The sequence below is a fragment of the Salmo salar genome, chromosome 20, assembly GCF_965601325.2.
Source record: "Salmo salar chromosome 20, fSalSal1, whole genome shotgun sequence".
In the NCBI taxonomy this organism is placed as follows: domain Eukaryota; kingdom Metazoa; phylum Chordata; class Actinopteri; order Salmoniformes; family Salmonidae; genus Salmo; species Salmo salar.
The window spans coordinates 94161547-94186483 of NC_138310.1; the positions used below are offsets into that span (position 1 = coordinate 94161547).

At 46.6% G+C, this 24937-nt stretch overlaps 1 protein-coding gene across 1 annotated transcript in view; it reads right to left on the reverse strand.

The window, feature by feature from the left end:
* Positions 1–24937, reverse strand: part of LOC106595041 (transcriptional coactivator YAP1) — a 129269-nt gene that overhangs the window by 102099 nt on the left and 2233 nt on the right. Inside the window, exon 2 of the mRNA XM_045704163.2 lies at positions 22475–22704. Within this exon, the coding sequence (XP_045560119.1) occupies positions 22475–22704 (230 nt within the window). The remainder of the gene's footprint in view (positions 1–22474; positions 22705–24937) is intronic.

Below are 24937 nucleotides of genomic sequence, written 5' to 3' on the forward strand. Positions count from 1 at the left end.
TGAGTCGGTACACTGGAGTTTAGGCTACGGTGACCTTTCTCAATAGCAAGGCCATGCTCACTGAGTCGGTACATTGGAGTTTAGGCTACGGTGACCTTTCTCAATAGCAAGGCCATGCTCACTGAGTCGGTACATTGGAGTTTAGGCTACGGTGACCTTTCTCAATAGCAAGGCCATGCTCACTGAGTCGGTACATGGGAGTTTAGGCTACGGTGACCTTTCTCAATAGCAAGGCCATGCTCACTGAGTCGGTACATGGGAGTTTAGGCTACGGTGACCTTTCTCAATAGCAAGGCCATGCTCACTGAGTCTGTACATTGTCAAAGCTTTCCTTCATGTTTGGGTCAGTCCCAGTGGTCAGGTATTCTGCCACTGTGTACTCTCTGTTTAGGGACAAATAACATTCTAGTTTGCTCTGTTTTTGTTGTTAATTCTTTCCCATGTGTCAAGTAATTAATCTATTCTTTGTTTTCTCATGATTTGGTCGCTATCCTGAGGCTCTGTGGGGACCAGCTTGCTTAGGGGACTCTTCTCCAGGTTCATCTCTCTGTAGGTGATGGCTCTGTGGGGTCTGTGTTTGTGAACAGAGCTCCAGGACCAGCTTGCTTAGGGGACTCTTCTCCAGGTTCATCTCTCTGTAGGTGATGTCTTTGTTATGGAAGGTTTGGGAATAACTTCTTTTTAGGAGGTTGTAGAATTTAATTGCTATTTTCTGGATTTTTAACATTTGCAGGAATCGTCCTAATTATACCAGATCTCAACTTGGTGTTTGTCCCATTTTGTGAATTCTTGGTTGGTGAGCAGATTCCAGACCTCACAACCATAGAGGGCAATGGGTTCTATAACGTATTCAAACATTTTAAGCCAGATCCTAATTGGGATGTCGAAATTGTATGTTCCTTTTGATGGTAGAAAGCCCTTCTCTCAGATCTCTCACATCCTTGTGGATTTTACCTGCGGTGCTGATGTTTAGGCCGAGGTATGTATAGTTTTTTGTGTGCTCTAGGGCAACAGTGTCTATATAGAATTAGTACTTATGGTCCGGGCAACTGAACCTTTTTTGGAACACCATAATTTTTGTCTTACTGAGATTTACTGTCAGGGCCCAGGTCTGCGAGAATCTGTGCAGAAGATCTAGGTGCTGCTGTAGGCCCTCCTTGGTTGGGGACAGAAGCACCAGATCATCAGCAAACAGTAGACATTTGACTTCAGATTCTAGCAGGGTGAGGGCCGGGTGCTGCAGACTGTTCTAGTGCCCTCGCCAATTCGTTGATATATATGTTGAAGAGGGTGGGGCTTAAGCTGCATCCCTGTCTCACCCCACGGCCCTGTGAAAATACATATGTGTTCATTGCCATTTAACCGCACAGTTGTTGTTTGTGTACATGGATTTTATAACGCTGCACGTTTCCCCTCCCCCCAACACCACTTTCCATCAATTTATTTAGCAGACCCTCATGCCACATTGAGTCAAAAGCGTTTGTTTTTTTTAAATCAACAAAGCAGAAGAAGAACAGTAGACGTCTTGACTTGACAGAGTCTAGTATGGTGAGGCTGGGTGCTGCTGACTTCTAGTGCCCTCGCCAATTCAAATCAAATCAAAGTTTATTCGCCAACTCATTGATGTACACTGAGCATTAGGAGCACCTTCCGAATATTGAGGGTTTTTTTTTGTTGCCAATTTTATCTGAACACTTGTTGTTTGTGTAGATTGAATGTATAATATCGTATCTTTTTTTCCCCCCGACACCACTTTCCATTACTTTGTATATCAGACCCTCATGTCAAAATGGAGTCAATAGCTTTTTTTGAAATCAACAAAGCATGAGAAGGCTGCCTTTGTTTTGGTTTGTTTGTTTGTCAGTTAGGGTGCGCAGGGTGAAGACGTGGTCTGTCATACAGTAATTTGGTAAAAAGCCAACTTAACATTTGCTCAGTATATTGTTTTCACTGAGGGAATTTAGGAGTCTGCTGTTAATGATAAAGCAGAGGATTTTCCCAAGGTTGCTGTTGATGCATATCCCACTGTAGTTATTGGGGTTGAATTTGTTTCCATTTTTGTGGATTGGGGTGATCAGTCCTTTGTTCCAAATATCGGGGAAGATGCCAGAGCTGAGGATGATGTTAAATAGTTTTAGTATAGCCAATTGGAAATTGTGGTCTGTATATTTTATAATTTCATTGAGGATACCATCAACACCACAGGCCTTTTAGGGATAGAGGGTTTGTATTTTTTGTCCTGTAGTTCATTCAATTTAATTGGAGAATCCAGTGGGTTCTGGTAGTCTTAAATAGCTGACTAAGATTTGCCAAAAAGATTGAAGTGGTTTACCCATACATCTCCGTTTTGGACAGATAACTCTTTGTATTGTTGTTTGTTTAGTGTTTTCCAATTTTCCCAGAAGTGGTTAGATTCTACGGATTCTTCAGTTACATTGAGCTGATTTCTGACGTGCTGTTCCTTCTTTTTCCGTAGTGTATTTCTGTATTGTTTCAGTGATTCACCAAGGTGAAGGCTCAGGTTCTGGGTCTCTGTGATTTTGGTTGGATAGGTTTCTTTCTTAGGTTTTTGCATTCTTCATAAAACCAGCATTGTTCTTCATTTTCTTAGGTAATTTTCTCTCTCTCTCTCTTCCTCTGTCCCCCTCCCTCAGCTCTGCTGTGGGGTTTATAATGAAACCAGCAAGACAAACTCGGGAACAAGAGGCAGGAGACTGCTCACTCACTCACTATCACCCATTCAGCAAATACAACTACATCCCCCGCTGACAGAAACCAAACTGTGACAAAACTATAATCAATGCGGTCTGTTCTCAGTGTTCTGTTGCTGCTTCCCAAATGGTACCCTATTCCCCTATGTAGTGCACTACTTTTGACCAGTGTGCACTACATAGGGGAATAGGGTACCATTTGGGACTCATGCTAGTATCTAGTCAAATAATAACACTACTTAGAACTTACTATATCTTCTATAACATCTAATTGAACTAAATACAAGGTCCATGTGTTTATCTCCTAGCTACAAAAACACCCACACCCAGCCCCCTCAACACTATCTTTACACCAGTGGCGATCGGTGGCGTTTAAGATTAGGGAAGACAATTTATTTTATTTTATTTGCGAGCAGTGTCCTTATTTATATTACAGCATATTGGATGACTGTCATTCATATTCCATTCAAATCACATTTTATTTGTCCAAATTTTTTTGGTAAACAACAGGTGTGGACTAACAGTGAAAAGACTTACTGACGGGCCCTTCCCAAACAATGCAGAGAGAAAGATAATAGAGAATAATTGAAAAGTAAAAACACATAATAATGAAAGTAGTAATAGATACATAATGAGTAATAATAACTTGGAAAAACAGACATAAAAAAAGGCATAATTTAATTTTCAATACATCTGCACAAAATTCAACAAAAAAAAAAAACATGTTTTCACTTTGTTATTATGGGGTAGATAGGTTTTTCTCTCACCCATCTATGAAATCCATGTTGAATTCAGGCTGTAACACAACAACATGTGGAATAAGTCAAGGGGTGTGAATACTTTCTGGAGGCCCTGTACATTCCAGCGCCAACTGAATCTTTCACCCGGTTCAATGTATCATTGATAGGTTTAGGCTACAGTATCAAATTTGCCCTACATCCATCATGAGGCTGGCTACAACCTAGCCTACAAATGAACGTTTATAACGTAGGTGCACAAGTCGAGAGACAAATAGGAGTAGTCAAGGTCTACAGACAGTGACAAATTCAATACCAACTTGCACACTCTTACCTGCATCTAGCTGATCTGGGGTGTAATCATTTGAACAAACAGTTGTGTTTTGCAACTAAAACAAGAGTTTTTAATTGAACAAATTCAGGTAGGTCCAATCCCCGTTTCATTCTGTTTAAGAAACGTTTAGCTAAATAAATTGGTGGAATGAATACACCCTTGATCAGCCGCACAAACAGTTCACTTTCATAGCAGCCACATACAGCATCATCACTTTGCTCGTTGCAGAATTCCTTCTCGCATCTATTTGCTCTTCTCCTCTTCTCACTTTTGTCCTTCGCTTGTGGACTTTAGTCCACAACACAACAGCTGTCTGTGACCAGGTGAAAAAACCTCTCCAAGCCAAACTTTTATACCATAACCGCTAACCAGCCTACCATATTAACGTTACAGTCAACAAACTAGACCTAACGCTTTAGTAAACCCACAATCCTATCCATGTGTACAATCACAAAGTACAGCGTACAGCAAGCAGTTTAGCAGTTACACCGGCGGGCCCCGGTGGCAATAAATTAATAAAACGGAAAGCTTACCTTGACTTGGAAGAGTTTCAGTGTTGGATAGCATTAGCCAGCTAGCTAACATAAACGGCATTCCACTCTGAGTGAGATTGTTGAGTAGGCTAGCTAGCTAGCTAAGTATGCTAAACTTAGTTAGCTAAACTAAGAAGAAAAATCTGAAACATGAAATAATTTCAAAGATATCACTGAGTTACAGTTCATACGAGGAAATTGAAATAAATTCATTAGGCCCTAATCTATGGATTTCACATATGACTGGGAATACAGATATGCATTCCAAACATGCTCAATGGGTTACATTGTCTGGTGACTACAGAGACCATGGAAGAACTGGGACATTTTCCGCTTCCAGGAATTGTGTACAGATCCTTGCGACATGGGGCCGTGCATTATCATGCTGAAACATGAGGTGATGGTGGGGCGGATGAATGGCACGACAATGGGCCTCAGGATCTCATCACGGTATCTCTGGGCATTCAAATTGCCATTAATAAAATGTGTGTTTGTTGTCCTTAGCCCATAGCATAATCCCACTGCCACCATGGGTTCACAACATTGACGTCATCAAACCCCTCGCCCACACAACACCATACACGCTGTCTGCCATCTGCTCGGTACAGTTGAAACCGGGATTTTTCAGTGAAGAACACACTTCTCCAGCGCGCCAGTGGCTATAGAAGGTGAGCATTTGCCCACTGAAGTCGGTTACGAAGCCGAACTGCAGTCAGGTCAAGACCCTGGTGAGGACGACGAGCACGCAGATGAGCTTCCCTGAGAAGGTTTCTGACAGTTTGTGCAGAAATTCTTCAGTTCTGCGTTAGTTCAGTTTCATCAGCTGTCCGTGTGGCTGGTCTCAGACCATCCCACAGGTTAGGAAGCCGGATGTGGAGGTCCTGGGTTGGCGTGGTTACACGTGGTCTGCGGGTGTGAGGCCAGTTGGACGTACTGCCAAATTCTCTAAAATGGCGTTGGAGGCGGCTTATGGTAGAGAAATTAACATTCAATTCTCTGGCAACAGCTCTGGTGGACACTCCTGCAGTCAGTATGCCAATTGCACGCTCCCTCAAAACTTGAGACATCTGTGGCATTGTGTTGTGTGACAAAACTGCACATTTAAGAGTGGCCTTTTATTGTCCCCAGCACAAGGTGCACCTGTGTAATGATCATGCTGTTTAAATCAGCTTCTTGATATGCCACACCTGTCAGGTAGATCGATTATGTTGGCAAAGGAGAAATGCTCACTAACAGGGATGTAAACACATTTGTACACCACATTTTAGAGAAATAAGCTTTTATGTGAGTATGGAACATTTCTGGGATCTTTTATTTCAGCTCATGAAACATGGGACCAACACTTTACATGTTGCGTTGATATTTTTGTTCAGTATACTATATTTTAATATATTTTAATACAAAATTATTCGTTTTTTCATGTTTCATTATTTAAAATGTTATGATAGTCACTATTTATTTTGCTCCTTCGCACCCCATTATTTCTATTTCTACTTTGCACTTTCTTCCACTACAAATCTACCATTCCAGTGTTTTACTTGCTATATTGTATTTACTTTGCCACCATGGCCTTTTTTGCCTTTACCTCCCTTATCTCACCTCATTTTCTCACTTTGTCTATAGACATATTTTTCTACTGTATTATTGACTGTATGTTTGTTTTACTCCATGTGTAACTCTGTGTTGTTATATGTGTCAAACTGCTTTGCTTTATCTTGGCCAGGTCACAGTTGTAAATGAGAACTTGTTCTCAACTCGCCTACCTGGTTAAATAAAGGTGAAATAAATACAAAAATAAAAAAGTGGTATGGTCCTCCTATTTCTCCTCTGAGCAGCCTCCATTGCTTTACACTTCATCTCAGACGTCTATTTTTGGACGGCTCACATGAGGCTCCCTCCGCCTCCTCCACAGGGCCAAGGCGCTCTGCTCTGCCTGAATACAGCTCAGTGTTTCTCTGCTCCCTGGTCGTCGGGACAAAGGGAGGGCCAGGGCAGCAGATCAGATCAGAATACGTCTCAAATGGCACCCTATTCCCTATATAGTGCACTAGTTTGGACCAGAGCACCCTATTCCCTGTATAGTGCACTACTTTGGACCTAGAGCTGCTCCAGTCTTGGCCCAGTCCTCTCTCTTTCTCCCTCCCTCCCTCCCTCTTCTTTCTGAGCTCCACATGGCAGAGTCCATTGACACAAAGCTGCCTGCCGCGGCAGCCATCACAGTAGCGTCATCATTGCTGAAGGAAACTAAAAGGGAAACTTGCTTCAAAACCAGTGGGTCATCATGCAGCAACCACAGCTATATGAGTCACCAGTGGGTCATCATGCAGCAACCACAGCTATATGAGTCACCAGTGGGTCATCATGCAGCAACCACAGCTTTATGAGTCACCAGTGGGTCATCATGCAGCAACCACAGCTATATGACTCACCAGTGGGTCATCATGCAGCAACCACAGCTTTATGAGTCACCAGTGGGTCATCATGCAGCAACCACAGCTTTATGAGTCCCCAGTGGGTCATCATGCAGCAACCACAGCTATATGAGTCACCAGTGGGTCATCATGCAGCAACCACAGCTTTATGAGTCACCAGTGGGTCATCATGCAGCAACCACAGCTATATGAGTCACCAGTGGGTCATCATGCAGCAACCACAGCTTTATGAGTCACCAGTGGGTCATCATGCAGCAACCACAGCTATATGAGTCACCAGTGGGTCATCATGCAGCAACCACAGCTTTATGAGTCACCAGTGGGTCATCATGCAGCAACCACAGCTTTATGAGTCCTCAGTGGGTCATCATGCAGCAACCACAGATTTATGAGTCACCAGTGGGTCATCATGCAGCAACCACAGCTTTATGAGTCACCAGTGGGTCATCATGCAGCAACCACAGCTATATGAGTCACCAGTGGGTCATCATGCAGCAACCACAGCTTTATGAGTCCCCAGTGGGTCATCATGCAGCAACCACAGCTTTATGAGTCACCAGTGGGTCATCATGCAGCAACCACAGCTATATGAGTCACCAGTGGGTCATCATGCAGCAACCACAGCTTTATGAGTCACCAGTGGGTCATCATGCAGCAACCACAGCTATATGAGTCACTGGAGTTACCTCCCAAATGGCACCCTATTCCATATATAGCCCATCGGGCTCTGGTCAAAAGTAGTGCACTATATAGGGTGCAATTTGGGACGTTCACACTGGGACGTTCACACTGGGACGTTCACACTGGGACATTCACACTGGGACGTTCATAATGGGACAACTGGCTCCACTTGGGGCTCTGCAGGCCTGATGAAGGAGATCCAGAATGAGGATATGCGATGACAAATAAACAGTTTTAAACACCATATCCGAAAAGGCCGCGGTCAGTCTGTCACTTGAATGAAAACGTCAACTGTTATTAAATCTCTCTCGCGCTTTCTCTCGACATCCCTCTCTTCTTGCCGCCCCTGGGTCGGTCAGACAACCCCCGTTTATAAATAGGAGTGTTTTTTTTTCCCGAGCAGCTCTGCTGAGGAGGAGGTCTCTTTTCATTTCAGATCGAGTGTCCCTCTCAACTTTGATGTGCGGCCGATACAGAATGTTTTTCAGGGTGCCTAGCTCCGTAACACGTACACAAACACGCCTAGCACGGAACACTGTATTCCAAAAGTGTCATGGCGACAACCTCCGTCTCTGTTACGTCATAACATTCTGTAACATTACATTTTACATATTTAGCAGACGCTCTTATCCAGAGCGACTTACAGTAGTGAATGCATACATTTCATACAATTTCATACATTTTTTTTCTGTGCTGGCCCCCCGTGGGAATCGAACCCACAACCCTGGCGTTGCAAACACCATGCTCTACCAACTGAGCTATAGGGAAGGTTGTAGATATCACTGAGATAAAACAATGTAATTACTGAAAAAAATAATACATGTAGAGAAGAATATCAACATTCTCTGAAGATGTCAACTGAGTGAATTACCAGAGTTTTGTGGGTTCTCTCTATTTTTCAGTAAAGATAAAAACCCAAACGTGACCACGAGGGACAAAGAGGAAGTCATCAAGACGCTCCTACTGAGATAGCTGACCAACCACAGCAGCTTCCTGTGAGAGAGTTGACCACAAACATAGCTGGGGTTAACTAACACAAAAAGCTACACCGTCACCATCCAGTCTCCCCAGTGGTGTAAAGCTACATCCCCATCCAGTCTCCCCAGAGGTGTAAAGCTACACCGTCACCATCCAGTCTCCCCAGTGGTGTAAAGCTACATCACCATCCAGTCTCCCCAGAGGTGTAAAGCTACACCGTCACCATTCAGTCTCCCCAGTGGTGTAAAGCTACACCGTCACCATCCAGTCTCCCCAGAGGTGTAAAGCTACACCGTCACCATCCAGTCTCCCCAGAGGTGTAAAGCTACATCACCATCCAGTCTCCCCAGAGGTGTAAAGCTACACCGTCACCATCCAGTCTCCCCAGAGGTGTAAAGCTACAACATCCAGTCTCCCCAGAGGTGTAAAGCTACACCGTCACCATCCAGTCTCCCCAGTGGTGTAAAGCTACAACATTCAGTCTCCCCAGAGGTGTAAAGCTACATCCCCATCCAGTCTCCCCAGAGGTGTAAAGCTACACCGTCACCATCCAGTCTCCCCAGTGGTGTAAAGCTACATCCCCATCCAGTCTCCCCAGTGGTGTAAAGCTACAACATCCAGTCTCCCCAGAGGTGTAAAGCTACACCGTCACCATCCAGTCTCCCCAGAGGTGTAAAGCTACACCGTCACCATCCAGTCTCCCCAGTGGTGTAAAGCTACATCACCATCCAGTCTCCCCAGAGGTGTAAAGCTACATCACCATCCAGTTTAGCAGGACAGGAAAATGGTCAAATTCACACACTTATCAAAAGAACATCCCTGGTCATCCCTACTGCCTCTGATCTGGAGGACTCACTAAACAGAGGAACATCCCTGGTCATCCCTACTGCCTCTGATCTGGAGGACTCACTAAACAGAGGAACATCCCTGGTCATCCCTACTGCCTCTGATCTGGAGGACTCACTAAACAGAGGAACATCCCTGGTCATCCCTACTGCCTCTGATCTGGAGGACTCACTAAACAGAGAACATCCCTGGTCATCCCTACTGCCTCTGATCTGGAGGACTCACTAAACAGAGAACGTCCCTGGTCATCCCTACTGCCTCTGATCTGGAGGACTCACTAAACAGAGAACATCCCTGGTCATCCCTACTGCCTCTGATCTGAAGGACTCACTAAACAGAGAACATCCCTGGTCATCCCTACTGCCTCTGATCTGGAGGACTCACTAAACAGAGAACATCCCTGGTCATCCCTACTGCCTCTGATCTGGAGGACTCACTAAACAGAGAACATCCCTGGTCATCCCTACTGTCTCTGATCTGGAGGACTCACTAAACAGAGAACATCCCTGGTCATCCCTACTGCCTCTGATCTGGTGGACTCACTAAACAGAGAACATCCCTGGTCATCCCTACTGCCTCTGATCTGGAGGACTCACTAAACAGAGAACATCCCTGGTCATCCCTACTGTCTCTGATCTGAAGGACTCACTAAACAGAGAACATCCCTGGTCATCCCTACTGCCTCTGATCTGGAGGACTCACTAAACAGAGAACATCCCTGGTCATCCCTACTGCCTCTGATCTGGAGGACTCACTAAACAGAGAACATCCCTGGTCATCCCTACTGTCTCTGATCTGGAGGACTCACTAAACAGAGAACATCCCTGGTCATCCCTACTGCCTCTGATCTGGAGGACTCACTAAACAGAGAACATCCCTGGTCATCCCTACTGCCTCTGATCTGGAGGACTCACTAAACAGAGAACATCCCTGGTCATCCCTACTGCCTCTGATCAGGAGGACTCTCTAAACAGAGAACATCCCTGGTCATCCCTACTGCCTCTGATCTGGAGGACTCACTAAACAGAGAACATCCCTGGTCATCCCTACTGTCTCTGATCTGGAAGACTCACTAAACAGAGAACATCCCTGGTCATCCCTACTGTCTCTGATCTGGAGGACTCACTAAACAGAGAACATCCCTGGTCATCCCTACTGCCTCTGATCTGGAGGACTCACTAAACAGAGAACATCCCTGGTTGTCCCTACTGCCTCTGATCTGGAGGACTCACTAAACAGAGAACATCCCTGGTCATCCCTACTGCCTCTGATCTGGAGGACTCAATAAACAGAGAACATCCCTGGTCATCCCTACTGCCTCTGATCTGGAGGACTCACTAAACAGAGAACATCCCTGGTCATCCCTACTGCCTCTGATCTGGAGGACTCACTAAACAGAGAACATCCCTGGTCGTCCCTACTGCCTCTGATCTGGAGGACTCACTAAACAGAGAACATCCCTGGTCATCCCTACTGCCTCTGATCTGAAGGACTCACTAAACACAATGCTTAGTTTTTAAATGATGTCTGAGTGTTGGAATGTCCCTCCTGGCTATCCATACATTTCAAAAACAAGAAAATGGTGTCATCTGGTTTGCATAATATAAAGATTTTGAAATGATTTACACTTTTACTTTTGATACATAAGTATATTTTAGGAATTACATTTATTAAATATATTTAAAACCAAATAATTTTTGACTATTACTCAAGTAGTAATTTATTGGGTGAGTTATTTTCTATTAAGGTATCTTTGCTATTACTGAAGTATGACAATTGAGTATTTTTCCCAGCACCGAGTCTCTCCTGCTCATGTCTCAGACCAAGAGACAGACAGAAGGAAGCAGAGAACAGCGAAGGGACTCCATTTAGTCTCATTGGTGCATTAAAGTGCTTGACAACACAGCGTACAGAGATCAGACAACGCCCACACACAGAGTGGTCCCAGGACTCCCCAAGGAGGTGTGTGTGTGTGTGTTTCTTTACAAGACTAAACTAATATAAAGTGTAGTCTACAGGAGAGCCTTTCATTATTTATTATCCGTCGTATTTCTTCATGCTATTCCACAGGGTTTAAATTTTTTTTAAAACCATCAATCAATTTCAGTCCTGATAGAGTTAGTTTCAGTCCTGATAGAGTTAGTTTCAGTCCTGATAGAGTTAGTTTCAGTCCTGATAGAGTTAGTTTCAGTCTTGAGAGAGCCAGTGTCACTAATGAGAGCGAGTTTGGTCCTGAGAGAGTCAATTTCGGTCCTGAGAGAGTCAGTTTCAGTCCTGAGAGAGTCCGTTTCAGTCCTGAGAGAGTCCGTTTCAGTCCTGAGAGAGTCCGTTTCAGTCCTGAGAGAGGCCGTTTCAGTCCTGAGAGAGTCCGTTTCAGTCCTGAGAGAGTCCGTTTCAGTCCTGAGAGAGTCCGTTTTGGTCAGTTTCCAAACGTCAGCAGCAGCAGTAGCACTGAGAGTATGTGTGAGTCGTTTTTTACTCTCTCTCCGTTTCCCTCTCTCCCTCTCTCCCCGTCCCGTCACCGCCAAACCCCAAGTAACTTACGACTCCAGAAGGGTAAAGGGTACTGCCCTAAATGGACCAGATGTGGAACCTAAAAACATCGGATTCTGAAAGGTCTCATTTTATCCAGCTACATTTGTGGTTTATCATGTTTACCCACAACCAACTGGGAAGAAAGTCATGGGCCTACATTTTTTTTAAACTGACTGAAAACACATTAAGTAGCCTACATTAACAAGTTTTTAAACTTAAGTGGCCCAGTCCCTCTAATACAATCACTAGATATCACTAGTTGGACCCCCAGTCCCTCTAATACAACCACTAGATATCACTAGTTGGACCCCCAGTCCCTCTAATACAACCACTAGATATCACTAGACCCCCAGTCCCTCTAATACAACCACTAGATATCACTAGACCCCCAGTCCCTCTAATACAACCACTAGATATCACTAGACCCCCAGTCCCTTTAATACAACCACTAGATATCACTAGACCCCCAGTCCCTCTAATACAACCACTAGATATCACTAGTCCCCCAGTCCCTCTAATACAACCACTAGATATCACTAGACCCCCAGTCCCTCTAATACAACCACTAGATATCACTAGACCCCCAGTCCCTCTAATACAACCACTAGATATCACTAGACCCCCAGTCCCTCTAATACAACCACTAGATATCACTAGACCCCCAGTCCCTCTAATACAACCACTAGATATCACTAGACCCCCAGTCCCTCTAATACAACCACTAGATATCACTAGACCCCCAGTCCCTCTAATACAACCACTAGATATCACTAGACCCCCAGTCCCTCTAATACAACCACTAGATATCACTAGACCCCCAGTCCCTCTAATACAACCACTAGATATCACTAGTTGGACCCCCAGTCCCTCTAATACAACCACTAGATATCACTAGTTGGACCCCCAGTCCCTCTAATAACCCACTAGATATCACTAGTTGGACCCCCAGTCCCTCTAATACAACCACTAGATATCACTAGACCCCCAGTCCCTCTAATACAACCACTAGATATCACTAGACCCCCAGTCCCTCTAATACAACCACTAGATATCACTAGTTGACCCCCAGTCCCTCTAATAACCCACTAGATATCACTAGTTGGACCCCCAGTCCCTCTAATACAACCACTAGATATCACTAGACCCCCAGTCCCTCTAATACAACCACTAGATATCACTAGTTGGACCCCCAGTCCCTCTAATACAACCACTAGATATCACTAGTTGACCCCCAGTCCCTCTAATACAACCACTAGATATCACTAGTTGGACCCCCAGTCCCTCTAATACAACCACTAGATATCACTAGTTGGACCCCCAGTCCCTCTAATACAACCACTAGATATCACTAGACCCCCAGTCCCTCTAATACAACCACTAGATATCACTAGTTGACCCCCAGTCCCTCTAATACAACCACTAGATATCACTAGTTGGACCCCCAGTCCCTCTAATACAACCACTAGATATCACTAGACCCCCAGTCCCTCTAATACAACCACTAGATATCACTAGACCCCCAGTCCCTCTAATACAACCACTAGATATCACTAGACCCCCAGTCCCTCTAATACAACCACTAGATATCACTAGTTGGACCCCCAGTCCCTCTAATACAACCACTAGATATCACTAGTTGGACCCCCAGTCCCTCTAATACAACCACTAGATATCACTAGACCCCCAGTCCCTCTAATACAACCACTAGAAATCACTAGACCCCCAGTCCCTCTAATACAACCACTAGATATCACTAGTTGGACCCCCAGTCCCTCTAATATAACCACTAGATATCACTAGTTGGACCCCCAGTCCCTCTAATACAACCACTAGATATCACTAGTCCCCCAGTCCCTCTAATACAACCACTAGATATCACTAGTCCCCCAGTCCCTCTAATACAACCACTAGATATCACTAGACCCCCAGTCCCTCTAATACAACCACTAGATATCACTAGACCCCCAGTCCCTCTAATACAACCACTAGATATCACTAGTTGGACCCCCAGTCCCTCTAATACAACCACTAGATATCACTAGTTGGACCCCCAGTCCCTCTAATAACCCACTAGATATCACTAGTTGGACCCCCAGTCCCTCTAATACAACCACTAGATATCACTAGACCCCCAGTCCCTCTAATACAACCACTAGATATCACTAGACCCCCAGTCCCTCTAATACAACCACTAGATATCACTAGTTGACCCCCAGTCCCTCTAATAACCCACTAGATATCACTAGTTGGACCCCCAGTCCCTCTAATACAACCACTAGATATCACTAGACCCCCAGTCCCTCTAATACAACCACTAGATATCACTAGTTGGACCCCCAGTCCCTCTATTACAACCACTAGATATCACTAGTTGACCCCCAGTCCCTCTAATACAACCACTAGATATCACTAGACCCCCAGTCCCTCTAATACAACCACTAGATATCACTAGTTGGACCCCCAGTCCCTCTAATACAACCACTAGATATCACTAGACCCCCAGTCCCTCTAATACAACCACTAGATATCACTAGTTGACCCCCAGTCCCTCTAATACAACCACTAGATATCACTAGTCCCCCAGTCCCTCTAATACAACCACTAGATATCACTAGTTGGACCCCCAGTCCCTCTAATACAACCACTAGATATCACTAGACCCCCAGTCCCTCTAATACAACCACTAGATATCACTAGACCCCCAGTCCCTCTAATACAACCACTAGATATCACTAGACCCCCAGTCCCTCTAATACAACCACTAGATATCACTAGTTGGACCCCCAGTCCCTCTAATACAACCACTAGATATCACTAGACCCCCAGTCCCTCTAATACAACCACTAGAAATCACTAGACCCCCAGTCCCTCTAATACAACCACTAGATATCACTAGTTGGACCCCCAGTCCCTCTAATATAACCACTAGATATCACTAGTTGGACCCCCAGTCCCTCTAATACAACCACTAGATATCACTAGTCCCCCAGTCCCTCTAATACAACCACTAGATATCACTAGTCCCCCAGTCCCTCTAATACAACCACTAGATATCACTAGACCCCCAGTCCCTCTAATACAACCACTAGATATCACTAGACCCCCAGTCCCTCTAATACAACCACTAGATATCACTAGACCCCCAGTCCCTCTAATACAACCACTAGATATCACTAGTTGGACCCCCAGTCCCTCTAATACAACCACTAGATATCACTAGTTGGACCCCCAGTCCCTCTAATAACCCACTAGATATCACTAGTTGGACCCCCAGTCCCTCTAATACAACCACTAGATATCACTAGACCCCCAGTCCCTCTAATACAACCACTAGATATCACTAGACCCCCAGTCCCTCTAATACAACCACTAGATATCACTAGTTGACCCCCAGTCCCTCTAATAACCCACTAGATATCACTAGTTGGACCCCCAGTCCCTCTAATACAACCACTAGATATCACTAGACCCCCAGTCCCTCTAATACAACCACTAGATATCACTAGTTGGACCCCCTGTCCCTCTAATACAACCACTAGATATCACTAGTTGACCCCCAGTCCCTCTAATACAACCACTAGATATCACTAGACCCCCAGTCCCTCTAATACAACCACTAGATATCACTAGTTGGACCCCCAGTCCCTCTAATACAACCACTAGATATCACTAGACCCCCAGTCCCTCTAATACAACCACTAGATATCACTAGTTGGACCCCCAGTACCTCTAATACAACCACTAGATATCACTAGTTGGACCCCCAGTCCCTCTAATACAACCACTAGATATAACTAGACCCCCAGTCCCTCTAATACAACCACTAGATATCACTAGACCCCCAGTCCCTCTAATACAACCACTAGATATCACTAGTTGGACCCCCAGTCCCTCTAATACAACCACTAGATATCACTAGTCCCCCAGTCCCTCTAATACAACCACTAGATATAACTAGTTGGACCCCCAGTCCCTCTAATACAACCACTAGATATCACTAGACCCCCAGTCCCTCTAATACAACCACTAGAAATCACTAGTCCCCCAGTCCCTCTAATACAACCACTAGATATCACTAGTTGACCCCCAGTCCCTCTAATACAACCACTAGATATCACTAGACCCCCAGTCCCTCTAATACAACCACTAGATATCACTAGACCCCCAGTCCCTCTAATACAACCACTAGATATCACTAGTTGGACCCCCAGTCCCTCTAATACAACCACTAGATATCACTAGTTGGACCCCCAGTCCCTCTAATACAACCACTAGATATCACTAGTCCCCCAGTCCCTCTAATACAACCACTAGATATCACTAGTCCCCCAGTCCCTCTAATACAACCACTAGATATCACTAGACCCCCAGTCCCTCTAATACAACCACTAGATATCACTAGTTGGACCCCCAGTCCCTCTAATACAACCACTAGATATCACTAGACCCCCAGTCCCTCTAATACAACCACTAGATATCACTAGTTGGACCCCCAGTCCCTCTAATACAACCACTAGATATCACTAGACCCCCAGTCCCTCTAATACAACCACTAGATATCACTAGTTGGACCCCCAGTCCCTCTAATACAACCACTAGATATCACTAGTCCCCCAGTCCCTCTAATACAACCACTAGATATCACTAGTTGGACCCCCAGTCCCTCTAATACAACCACTAGATATCACTAGACCCCCAGTCCCTCTAATACAACCACTAGATATCACTAGTTGGACCCCCAGTCCCTCTAATACAACCACTAGATATCACTAGTTGACCCCCAGTCCCTCTAATACAACCACTAGATATCACTAGTTGGACCCCCAGTCCCTCTAATACAACCACTAGATATCACTAGTTGGACCCTCAGTCCCTCTAATACAACCACTAGATATCACTAGTTGGACCCCCAGTCCCTCTAATACAACCACTAGATATCACTAGTTGGACCCCCAGTCCCTCTAATACAACCACTAGATATCACTAGTTGGACCCCCAGTCCCTCTAATACAACCACTAGATATCACTAGTTGGACCCCCAGTCCCTCTAATACAACCACTAGATATCACTAGACCCCCAGTCCCTCTAATACAACCACTAGATATCACTAGTTGGACCCCCATTCCCTCTAATACAACCACTAGATATCACTAGTCCCCCAGTCCCTCTAATACAACCACTAGATATCACTAGTTGGACCCCCAGTCCCTCTAATACAACCACTAGATATCACTAGACCCCCAGTCCCTCTAATACAACCACTAGATATCACTAGACCCCCAGTCCCTCTAATACAACCACTAGATATCACTAGTTGGACCCCCAGTCCCTCTAATAACCCACTAGATATCACTAGACCCCCAGTCCCTCTAATACAACCACTAGATATCACTAGTTGGACCCCCAGTCCCTCTAATACAACCACTAGATATCACTAGACCCCCAGTCCCTCTAATACAACCACTAGATATCACTAGTTGGACCCCCAGTCCCTCTAATACAACCACTAGATATCACTAGACCCCCAGTCCCTCTAATACAACCACTAGATATCACTAGTTGACCCCCAGTCCCTCTAATACAACCACTAGATATCACTAGACCCCCAGTCCCTCTAATACAACCACTAGATATCACTAGACCCCCAGTCCCTCTAATACAACCACTAGATATCACTAGTTGGACCCCCAGTCCCTCTAATACAACCACTAGATATCACTAGTTGGACCCCCAGTACCTCTAATACAACCACTAGATATCACTAGTTGGACCCCCAGTCCCTCTAATACAACCACTAGATATCACTAGTCCCGCAGTCCCTCTAATACAACCACTAGATATCACTAGACCCCCAGTCCCTTTAATTCAACCACTAGATATCACTAGACCCCCAGTCCCTCTAATACAACCACTAGATATCACTAGACCCCCAGTCCCTCTAATACAACCACTAGATATCACTAGACCCCCAGTCCCTCTAATACAACCACTAGATATCACTAGTTGGACCCCCAGTCCCTCTAATACAAGCACTAGATATCACTAGTCCCCCAGTCCCTCTAATACAACCACTAGATATCACTAGACCCCCAGTCCCTCTAATACAACCACTAGATATCACTAGTTGACCCCCAGTCCCTCTAATACAACCACTAGATATCACTAGTTGGACCCCCAGTCCCTCTAATACAACCACTAGATATCACTAGTTGGACCCCCAGTCCCTCTAATACAACCACTAGATATGACTAGTTGGACCCCCAGTCCCTCTAATACAACCACTAGATATCACTAGACCCCCAGTCCCTCTAATACAACCACTAGATATCACTAGACCCCCAGTCCCTCTAATACAACCACTAGATATCACTAGTTGGACCCCCAGTCCCTCTAATACAACCACTAGATATCACTAGTTGGACCCCCAGTCCCTCTAATACAACCACTAGATATCACTAGTTGGACCCCCAGTCCCTCTAATACAACCACTAGATATCACTAGACCCCCAGTCCCTCTAATACAACCACTAGATATCACTAGACCCCCAGTCCCTCTAATACAACCACTAGATATCACTAGACCCCCAGTCCCTCTAATACAACCACTAGATATCACTAGTTGGACCCCCAGTCCCTCTAATACAACCACTAGATATCACTAGTCCCCCAGTCCCTCTAATACAACCACTAGATATCACTAGTCCCCCAGTCCCTCTAATACAACCACTAGATATCACTAGTCCCCCAGTCCCTCTAATACAACCACTAGATATCACTAGACCCCCAGTCCCTCTAATACAACCACTAGATATCACTAGTTGGACCCCCAGTCCCTCTAATACAACCACTAGATATCACTAGACCCCCAGTCCCTCTAATACAACCACTAGATATCACTAGTTGGACCCCCAGTCCCTCTAATAACCCACTAGATATCACTAGACCCCCAGTCCCTCTAATACAACCACTAGATATCACTAGACCCCCAGTCCCTCTAATACAACCACTAGATATCACTAGTTGGACCCCCAGTCCCTCTAATACAACCACTAGATATCACTAGTTGGACCCCCAGTCCCTCTAATACAACCACTAGATATCACTAGACCCCCAGTCCCTCTAATACAACCACTAGATATCACTAGTTGGACCCCCAGTCCCTCTAATACAACCACTAGATATCACTAGTTGGACCCCCAGTCCCTCTAATACAACCACTAGATATCACTAGACCCCCAGTCCCTCTAATACAACCACTAGATATCACTAGTTGACCCCCAGTCCCTCTAATACAACCACTAGATATCACTAGACCCCCAGTCCCTCTAATACAACCACTAGATATCACTAGTTGGACCCCCAGTCCCTCTAATACAACCACTAGATATCACTAGTCCCCCAGTCCCTCTAATACAACCACTAGATATCACTAGTTGGACCCCCAGTCCCTCTAATACAACCACTAGATATCACTAGACCCCCAGTCCCTCTAATACAACCACTAGATATCACTAGACCCCCAGTCCCTCTAATACAACCACTAGATATCACTAGTTGGACCCCCAGTCCCTCTAATAACCCACTAGATATCACTAGACCCCCAGTCCCTCTAATACAACCACTAGATATCACTAGTTGGACCCCCAGTCCCTCTAATACAACCACTAGATATCACTAGACCCCCAGTCCCTCTAATACAACCACTAGATATCACTAGACCCCCAGTCCCTCTAATACAACCACTATATCACTAGTTGACCCCCAGTCCCTCTAATACAACCACTAGATATCACTAGTCCCCCAGTCCCTCTAATACAAACACTAGATATCACTAGTTGGACCCCCAGTCCCTCTAATACAACCACTAGATATCACTAGTTGGACCCCCAGTCCCTCTAATACAACCACTAGATATCACTAGTCCCCCAGTCCCTCTAATACAACCACTAGATATCACTAGTTGGACCCCCAGTCCCTCTAATACAACCACTAGATATCACTAGACCCCCAGTCCCTCTAATACAACCACTAGATATCACTAGACCCCCAGTCCCTCTAATACAACCACTAGATATCACTAGTCCCCCAGTCCCTCTAATACAACCACTAGATATCACTAGTTGGACCCCCAGTCCCTCTAATACAACCACTAGATATCACTAGACCCCCAGTCCCTCTAATACAACCACTAGATATCACTAGTTGACCCCCAGTCCCTCTAATACAACCACTAGATATCACTAGACCCCCAGTCCCTCTAATACAACCACTAGATATCACTAGTTGGACCCCCAGTCCCTCTAATAACCCACTAGATATCACTAGACCCCCAGTCCCTCTAATACAACCACTAGATATCACTAGTTGGACCCCCAGTCCCTCTAATACAACCACTAGATATCACTAGACCCCCAGTCCCTCTAATACAACCACTAGATATCACTAGTTGACCCCCAGTCCCTCTAATACAACCACTAGATATCACTAGACCCCCAGTCCCTCTAATACAACCACTAGATATCACTAGTTGACCCCCAGTCCCTCTAATACAACCACTAGATATCACTAGACCCCCAGTCCCTCTAATACAACCACTAGATATCACTAGTTGACCCCCAGTCCCTCTAATACAACCACTAGATATCACTAGTCCCCCAGTCCCTCTAATACAACCACTAGATATCACTAGTTGGACCCCCAGTCCCTCTAATACAACCACTAGATATCACTAGTTGGACCCCCAGTCCCTCTAATACAACCACTAGATATCACTAGACCCCCAGTCCCTCTAATACAACCACTAGATATCACTAGTTGGACCCCCAGTCCCTCTAATACAACCACTAGATATCACTAGACCCCCAGTCCCTCTAATACAACCACTAGATATCACTAGACCCCCAGTCCCTCTAATACAACCACTAGATATCACTAGTCCCCCAGTCCCTCTAATACAACCACTAGATATCACTAGTTGGACCCCCAGTCCCTCTAATACAACCACTAGATATCACTAGACCCCCAGTCCCTCTAATACAACCACTAGATATCACTAGACCCCCAGTCCCTCTAATACAACCACTAGATATCACTAGTTGGACCCCCAGTCCCTCTAATACAACCACTAGATATCACTAGTTGGACCCCCAGTCCCTCTAATACAACCACTAGATATGACTAGACCCCCAGTCCCTCTAATACAACCACTAGATATCACTAGACCCCCAGTCCCTCTAATACAACCACTAGATATCACTAGTTGACCCCCAGTCCCTCTAATACAACCACTAGATATCACTAGACCCCCAGTCCCTCTAATACAACCACTAGATATCACTAGTTGACCCCCAGTCCCTCTAATACAACCACTAGATATCACTAGACCCCCAGTCCCTCTAATACAACCACTAGATATGACTAGACCCCCAGTCCCTCTAATACAACCAGCTGTATCCTGAACCCCCAGACACTACGTTCCAGCTGTATCCTGAACCCCCAGACACTACGTTCCAGCTGTATCCTGAACCCCCAGACACTACGTTCCAGCTGTATCCCCCCAGACACTAGGTTCCAGCTGTATCCTGAACCCCCAGACACTACGTTCCAGCTGTATCCTGAACCCCCAGACACTACGTTCCAGCTGTATCCTGAACCCCCAGACACTACGTTCCAGCTGTATCCTGAACCCCCAGACACTACGTTCCAGCTGTATCCCCCCAGACACTACGTTCCAGCTGTATCCTGAACCCCCAGACACTACGTTCCAGCTGTATCCCCCCAGACACTACGTTCCAGCTGTATCCTGAACCCCCAGACACTACGTTCCAGCTGTATCCCCCCCAGACACTACGTTCCAGCTGTATCCTGAACCCCCAGACACTACGTTCCAGCTGTATCCCCCCAGACACTACGTTCCAGCTGTATCCTGAACCCCCAGACACTACGTTCCAGCTGTATCCTGAACCCCCAGACACTACGTTCCAGCTGTATCCTGAACCCCCAGACACTACGTTCCAGCTGTATCCTGAACCCCCAGACACTACGTTCCAGCTGTATCCCCCCAGACACTACGTTCCAGCTGTATCCTGAACCCCCAGACACTACGTTCCAGCTGTATCCCCCCAGACACTACGTTCCAGCTGTATCCTGAACCCCCAGACACTACGTTCCAGCTGTATCCCCCCCAGACACTACGTTCCAGCTGTATCCTGAACCCCCAGACACTACGTTCCAGCTGTATCCCCCCAGACACTACGTTCCAGCTGTATCCTGAACCCCCAGACACTACGTTCCAGCTGTATCCTGAACCCCCAGACACTACGTTCCAGCTGTATCCTGAACCCCCAGACACTACGTTCCAGCTGTATCCTGAACCCCCAGACACTACGTTCCAGCTGTATCCCCCCCAGACACTACGTTCCAGCTGTATCCCCCCAGACACTACGTTCCAGCTGTATCCCCCCAGACACTACGTTCCAGCTGTATCCTGAACCCCCAGACACTACGTTCCAGCTGTATCCTGAACCCCCAGACACTACGTTCCAGCTGTATCCTGAACCCCCAGACACTACGTTCCAGCTGTATCCTGAACCCAGGGCCCATAGGGCTGTTATTGAATGTTAATAATAGCATTATTACAAAAGGTATAGAGAGTTAACATACATAAGGTGCTGTTATTAAACTTACTTGAGGAAGTATCTTTGTCCAGAGGGGGTCTTGGCCATCTCCCAGCCCGGGGGCAGGGGCATGTCCTCTGGGATCTCATAAGATGACTGTCGGAGATGCGATGGGGGGGGGCCCGCAGGCACCATGCCTAACAGGGGAGACACTGTCCCTAGCTGTAGGGAGGCAGGGGACGAGTGGGCACGCACGTGGTGGGGGGCGACGGCACCTGCCGTACCTGCGTCTGTGCTGGTCTGGACGGAGAGAGGAGGGTGGAGTCAGGGTAGAGGAGAGGGGAGTCAGGGTAGAGGAGAGTAGGAGAGGGGAGTCAGGGTAGAGGAGAGGGGAGTCAGGGTAGAGGAGGGGGGAGTCAGGGTAGAGGAGAGGGGAGTCAGGGTAGAGGAGGGGGGAGTCAGGGAAGAGGGGAGGGGAGTCAGGGTAGAGGAGAGGGGAGTCAGGGTAGAGGAGAGGGGAGTCAGGGTAGAGGAGGGGGGAGTCAGGGTAGAGGAGAGGGGAGTCAGGGTAGAGGAGAGGGGAGTCAGGGTAGAGGAGGGGGGAGTCAGGGTAGAGGAGGGGGGAGTCAGGGTAGAGGAGGGGGGAGTCAGGGTAGAGGAGAGGGGAGTCAGGGAAGAGGAGAGGGGAGTCAGGGTAGAGGAGGGGGGAGTCAGGGTAGAGGAGAGGGGAGTCAGGGTAGAGGAGAGGGGAGTCAGGGAAGAGGAGGGGGGAGTCAGGGTAGAGGAGAGGGGAGTCAGGGTAGAGGAGAGGGGAGTCAGGGAAGAGGAGAGGGGAGTCAGGGTAGAGGAGAGGGGAGTCAGGGTAGAGGAGAGGGGAGTCAGGGAAGAGGAGGGGGAGTCAGGGAAGAGGAGGGGGGGAGTCAGGGTAGAGGAGAGGGGAGTCAGGGTAGAGGAGAGGGGAGTCAGGGAAGAGGAGGGGGGAGTCAGGGTAGAGGAGAGGGGAGTCAGGGAAGAGGAGAGGGGAGGCAGAGAAGAGGAGAAGAGAGTAGGAGAGGGGAGTCAGGGAAGAGGGGAGTCAGAGAAATGATTCACTAACTTGTGCATGAGTCACCCAGATTACTGATGGAAAGTTTTTATACAAAACACCAAATTAAATGTTGTTCAATCATGTTCCGCACTATTCACCTCAAAGTAATTAATATAATTACAAATTATAGTCAAGTTTTAGAACGAGTTTAATTAATTAATAAATTGGTTGTTGTTCCATGCAATAAGAACAAACTTTCTGTTCATAAAGTTGAATAAAGCAAACATTATGATAATAAGAAGGCCAAGTATCACCACTCGGTTTATATAGACTGGAGGATAAGACAAGAGGGCTGCTGCAGCAGAGACAACAACTCTGGAAGTCCAGACTAGAGGGCTGCTGCAGCAGAGACAACAACTCTGGAAGTCCAGACTAGAGGGCTGCTGCAGCAGAGACAACAACTCTGGAAGTCCAGACAAGAGGGCTGCTGCAGCAGAGACAACAACTCTGGAAGTCCAGACTAGAGGGCTGCTGCAGCAGGGACAACAACTCTGGATGTCCAGACTAGAGGGCTGCTGCAGCAGAGACAACAACTCTGGAAGTCCAGACTAGAGGGCTGCTGCAGCAGAGACAACAACTCTGGAAGTCCAGACAAGAGGGCTGCTGCAGCAGAGACAACAACTCTGGAAGTCCAGACTAGAGGGCTGCTGCAGCAGAGACAACAACTCTGGAAGTCCAGACTAGAGGGCTGCTGCAGCAGAGACAACAACTCTGGAAGTCCAGACCAGAGGGCTGCTGCAGCAGAGACAACAACTCTGGAAGTCCAGACTAGAGGGCTGCTGCAGCAGAGACAACAACTCTGGAAGTCCAGACTAGAGGGCTGCTGCAGCAGAGACAACAACTCTGGAAGTCCAGACAAGAGGGCTGCTGCAGCAGAGACAACAACTCTGGAAGTCCAGACTAGAGGGCTGCTGCAGCAGAGACAACAACTCTGGAAGTCCAGACTAGAGGGCTGCTGCAGCAGAGACAACAACTCTGGAAGTCCAGACTAGAGGGCTGCTGCAGCAGAGACAACAACTCTGGAAGTCCAGACTAGAGGGCTGCTGCAGCAGAGACAACAACTCTGGAAGTCCAGACCAGAGGGCTGCTGCAGCAGAGACAACAACTCTGGAAGTCCAGACTAGAGGGCTGCTGCAGCAGAGACAACAACTCTGGAAGTCCAGACTAGAGGGCTGCTGCAGCAGAGACAACAACTCTGGAAGTCCAGACAAGAGGGCTGCTGCAGCAGAGACAACAACTCTGGAAGTCCAGACTAGAGGGCTGCTGCAGCAGAGACAACAACTCTGGAAGTCCAGACTAGAGGGCTGCTGCAGCAGAGACAACAACTCTGGAAGTCCAGACCAGAGGGCTGCTGCAGCAGAGACAACAACTCTGGAAGTCCAGACTAGAGGGCTGCTGCAGCAGAGACAACAACTCTGGAAGTCCAGACTAGAGGGCTGCTGCAGC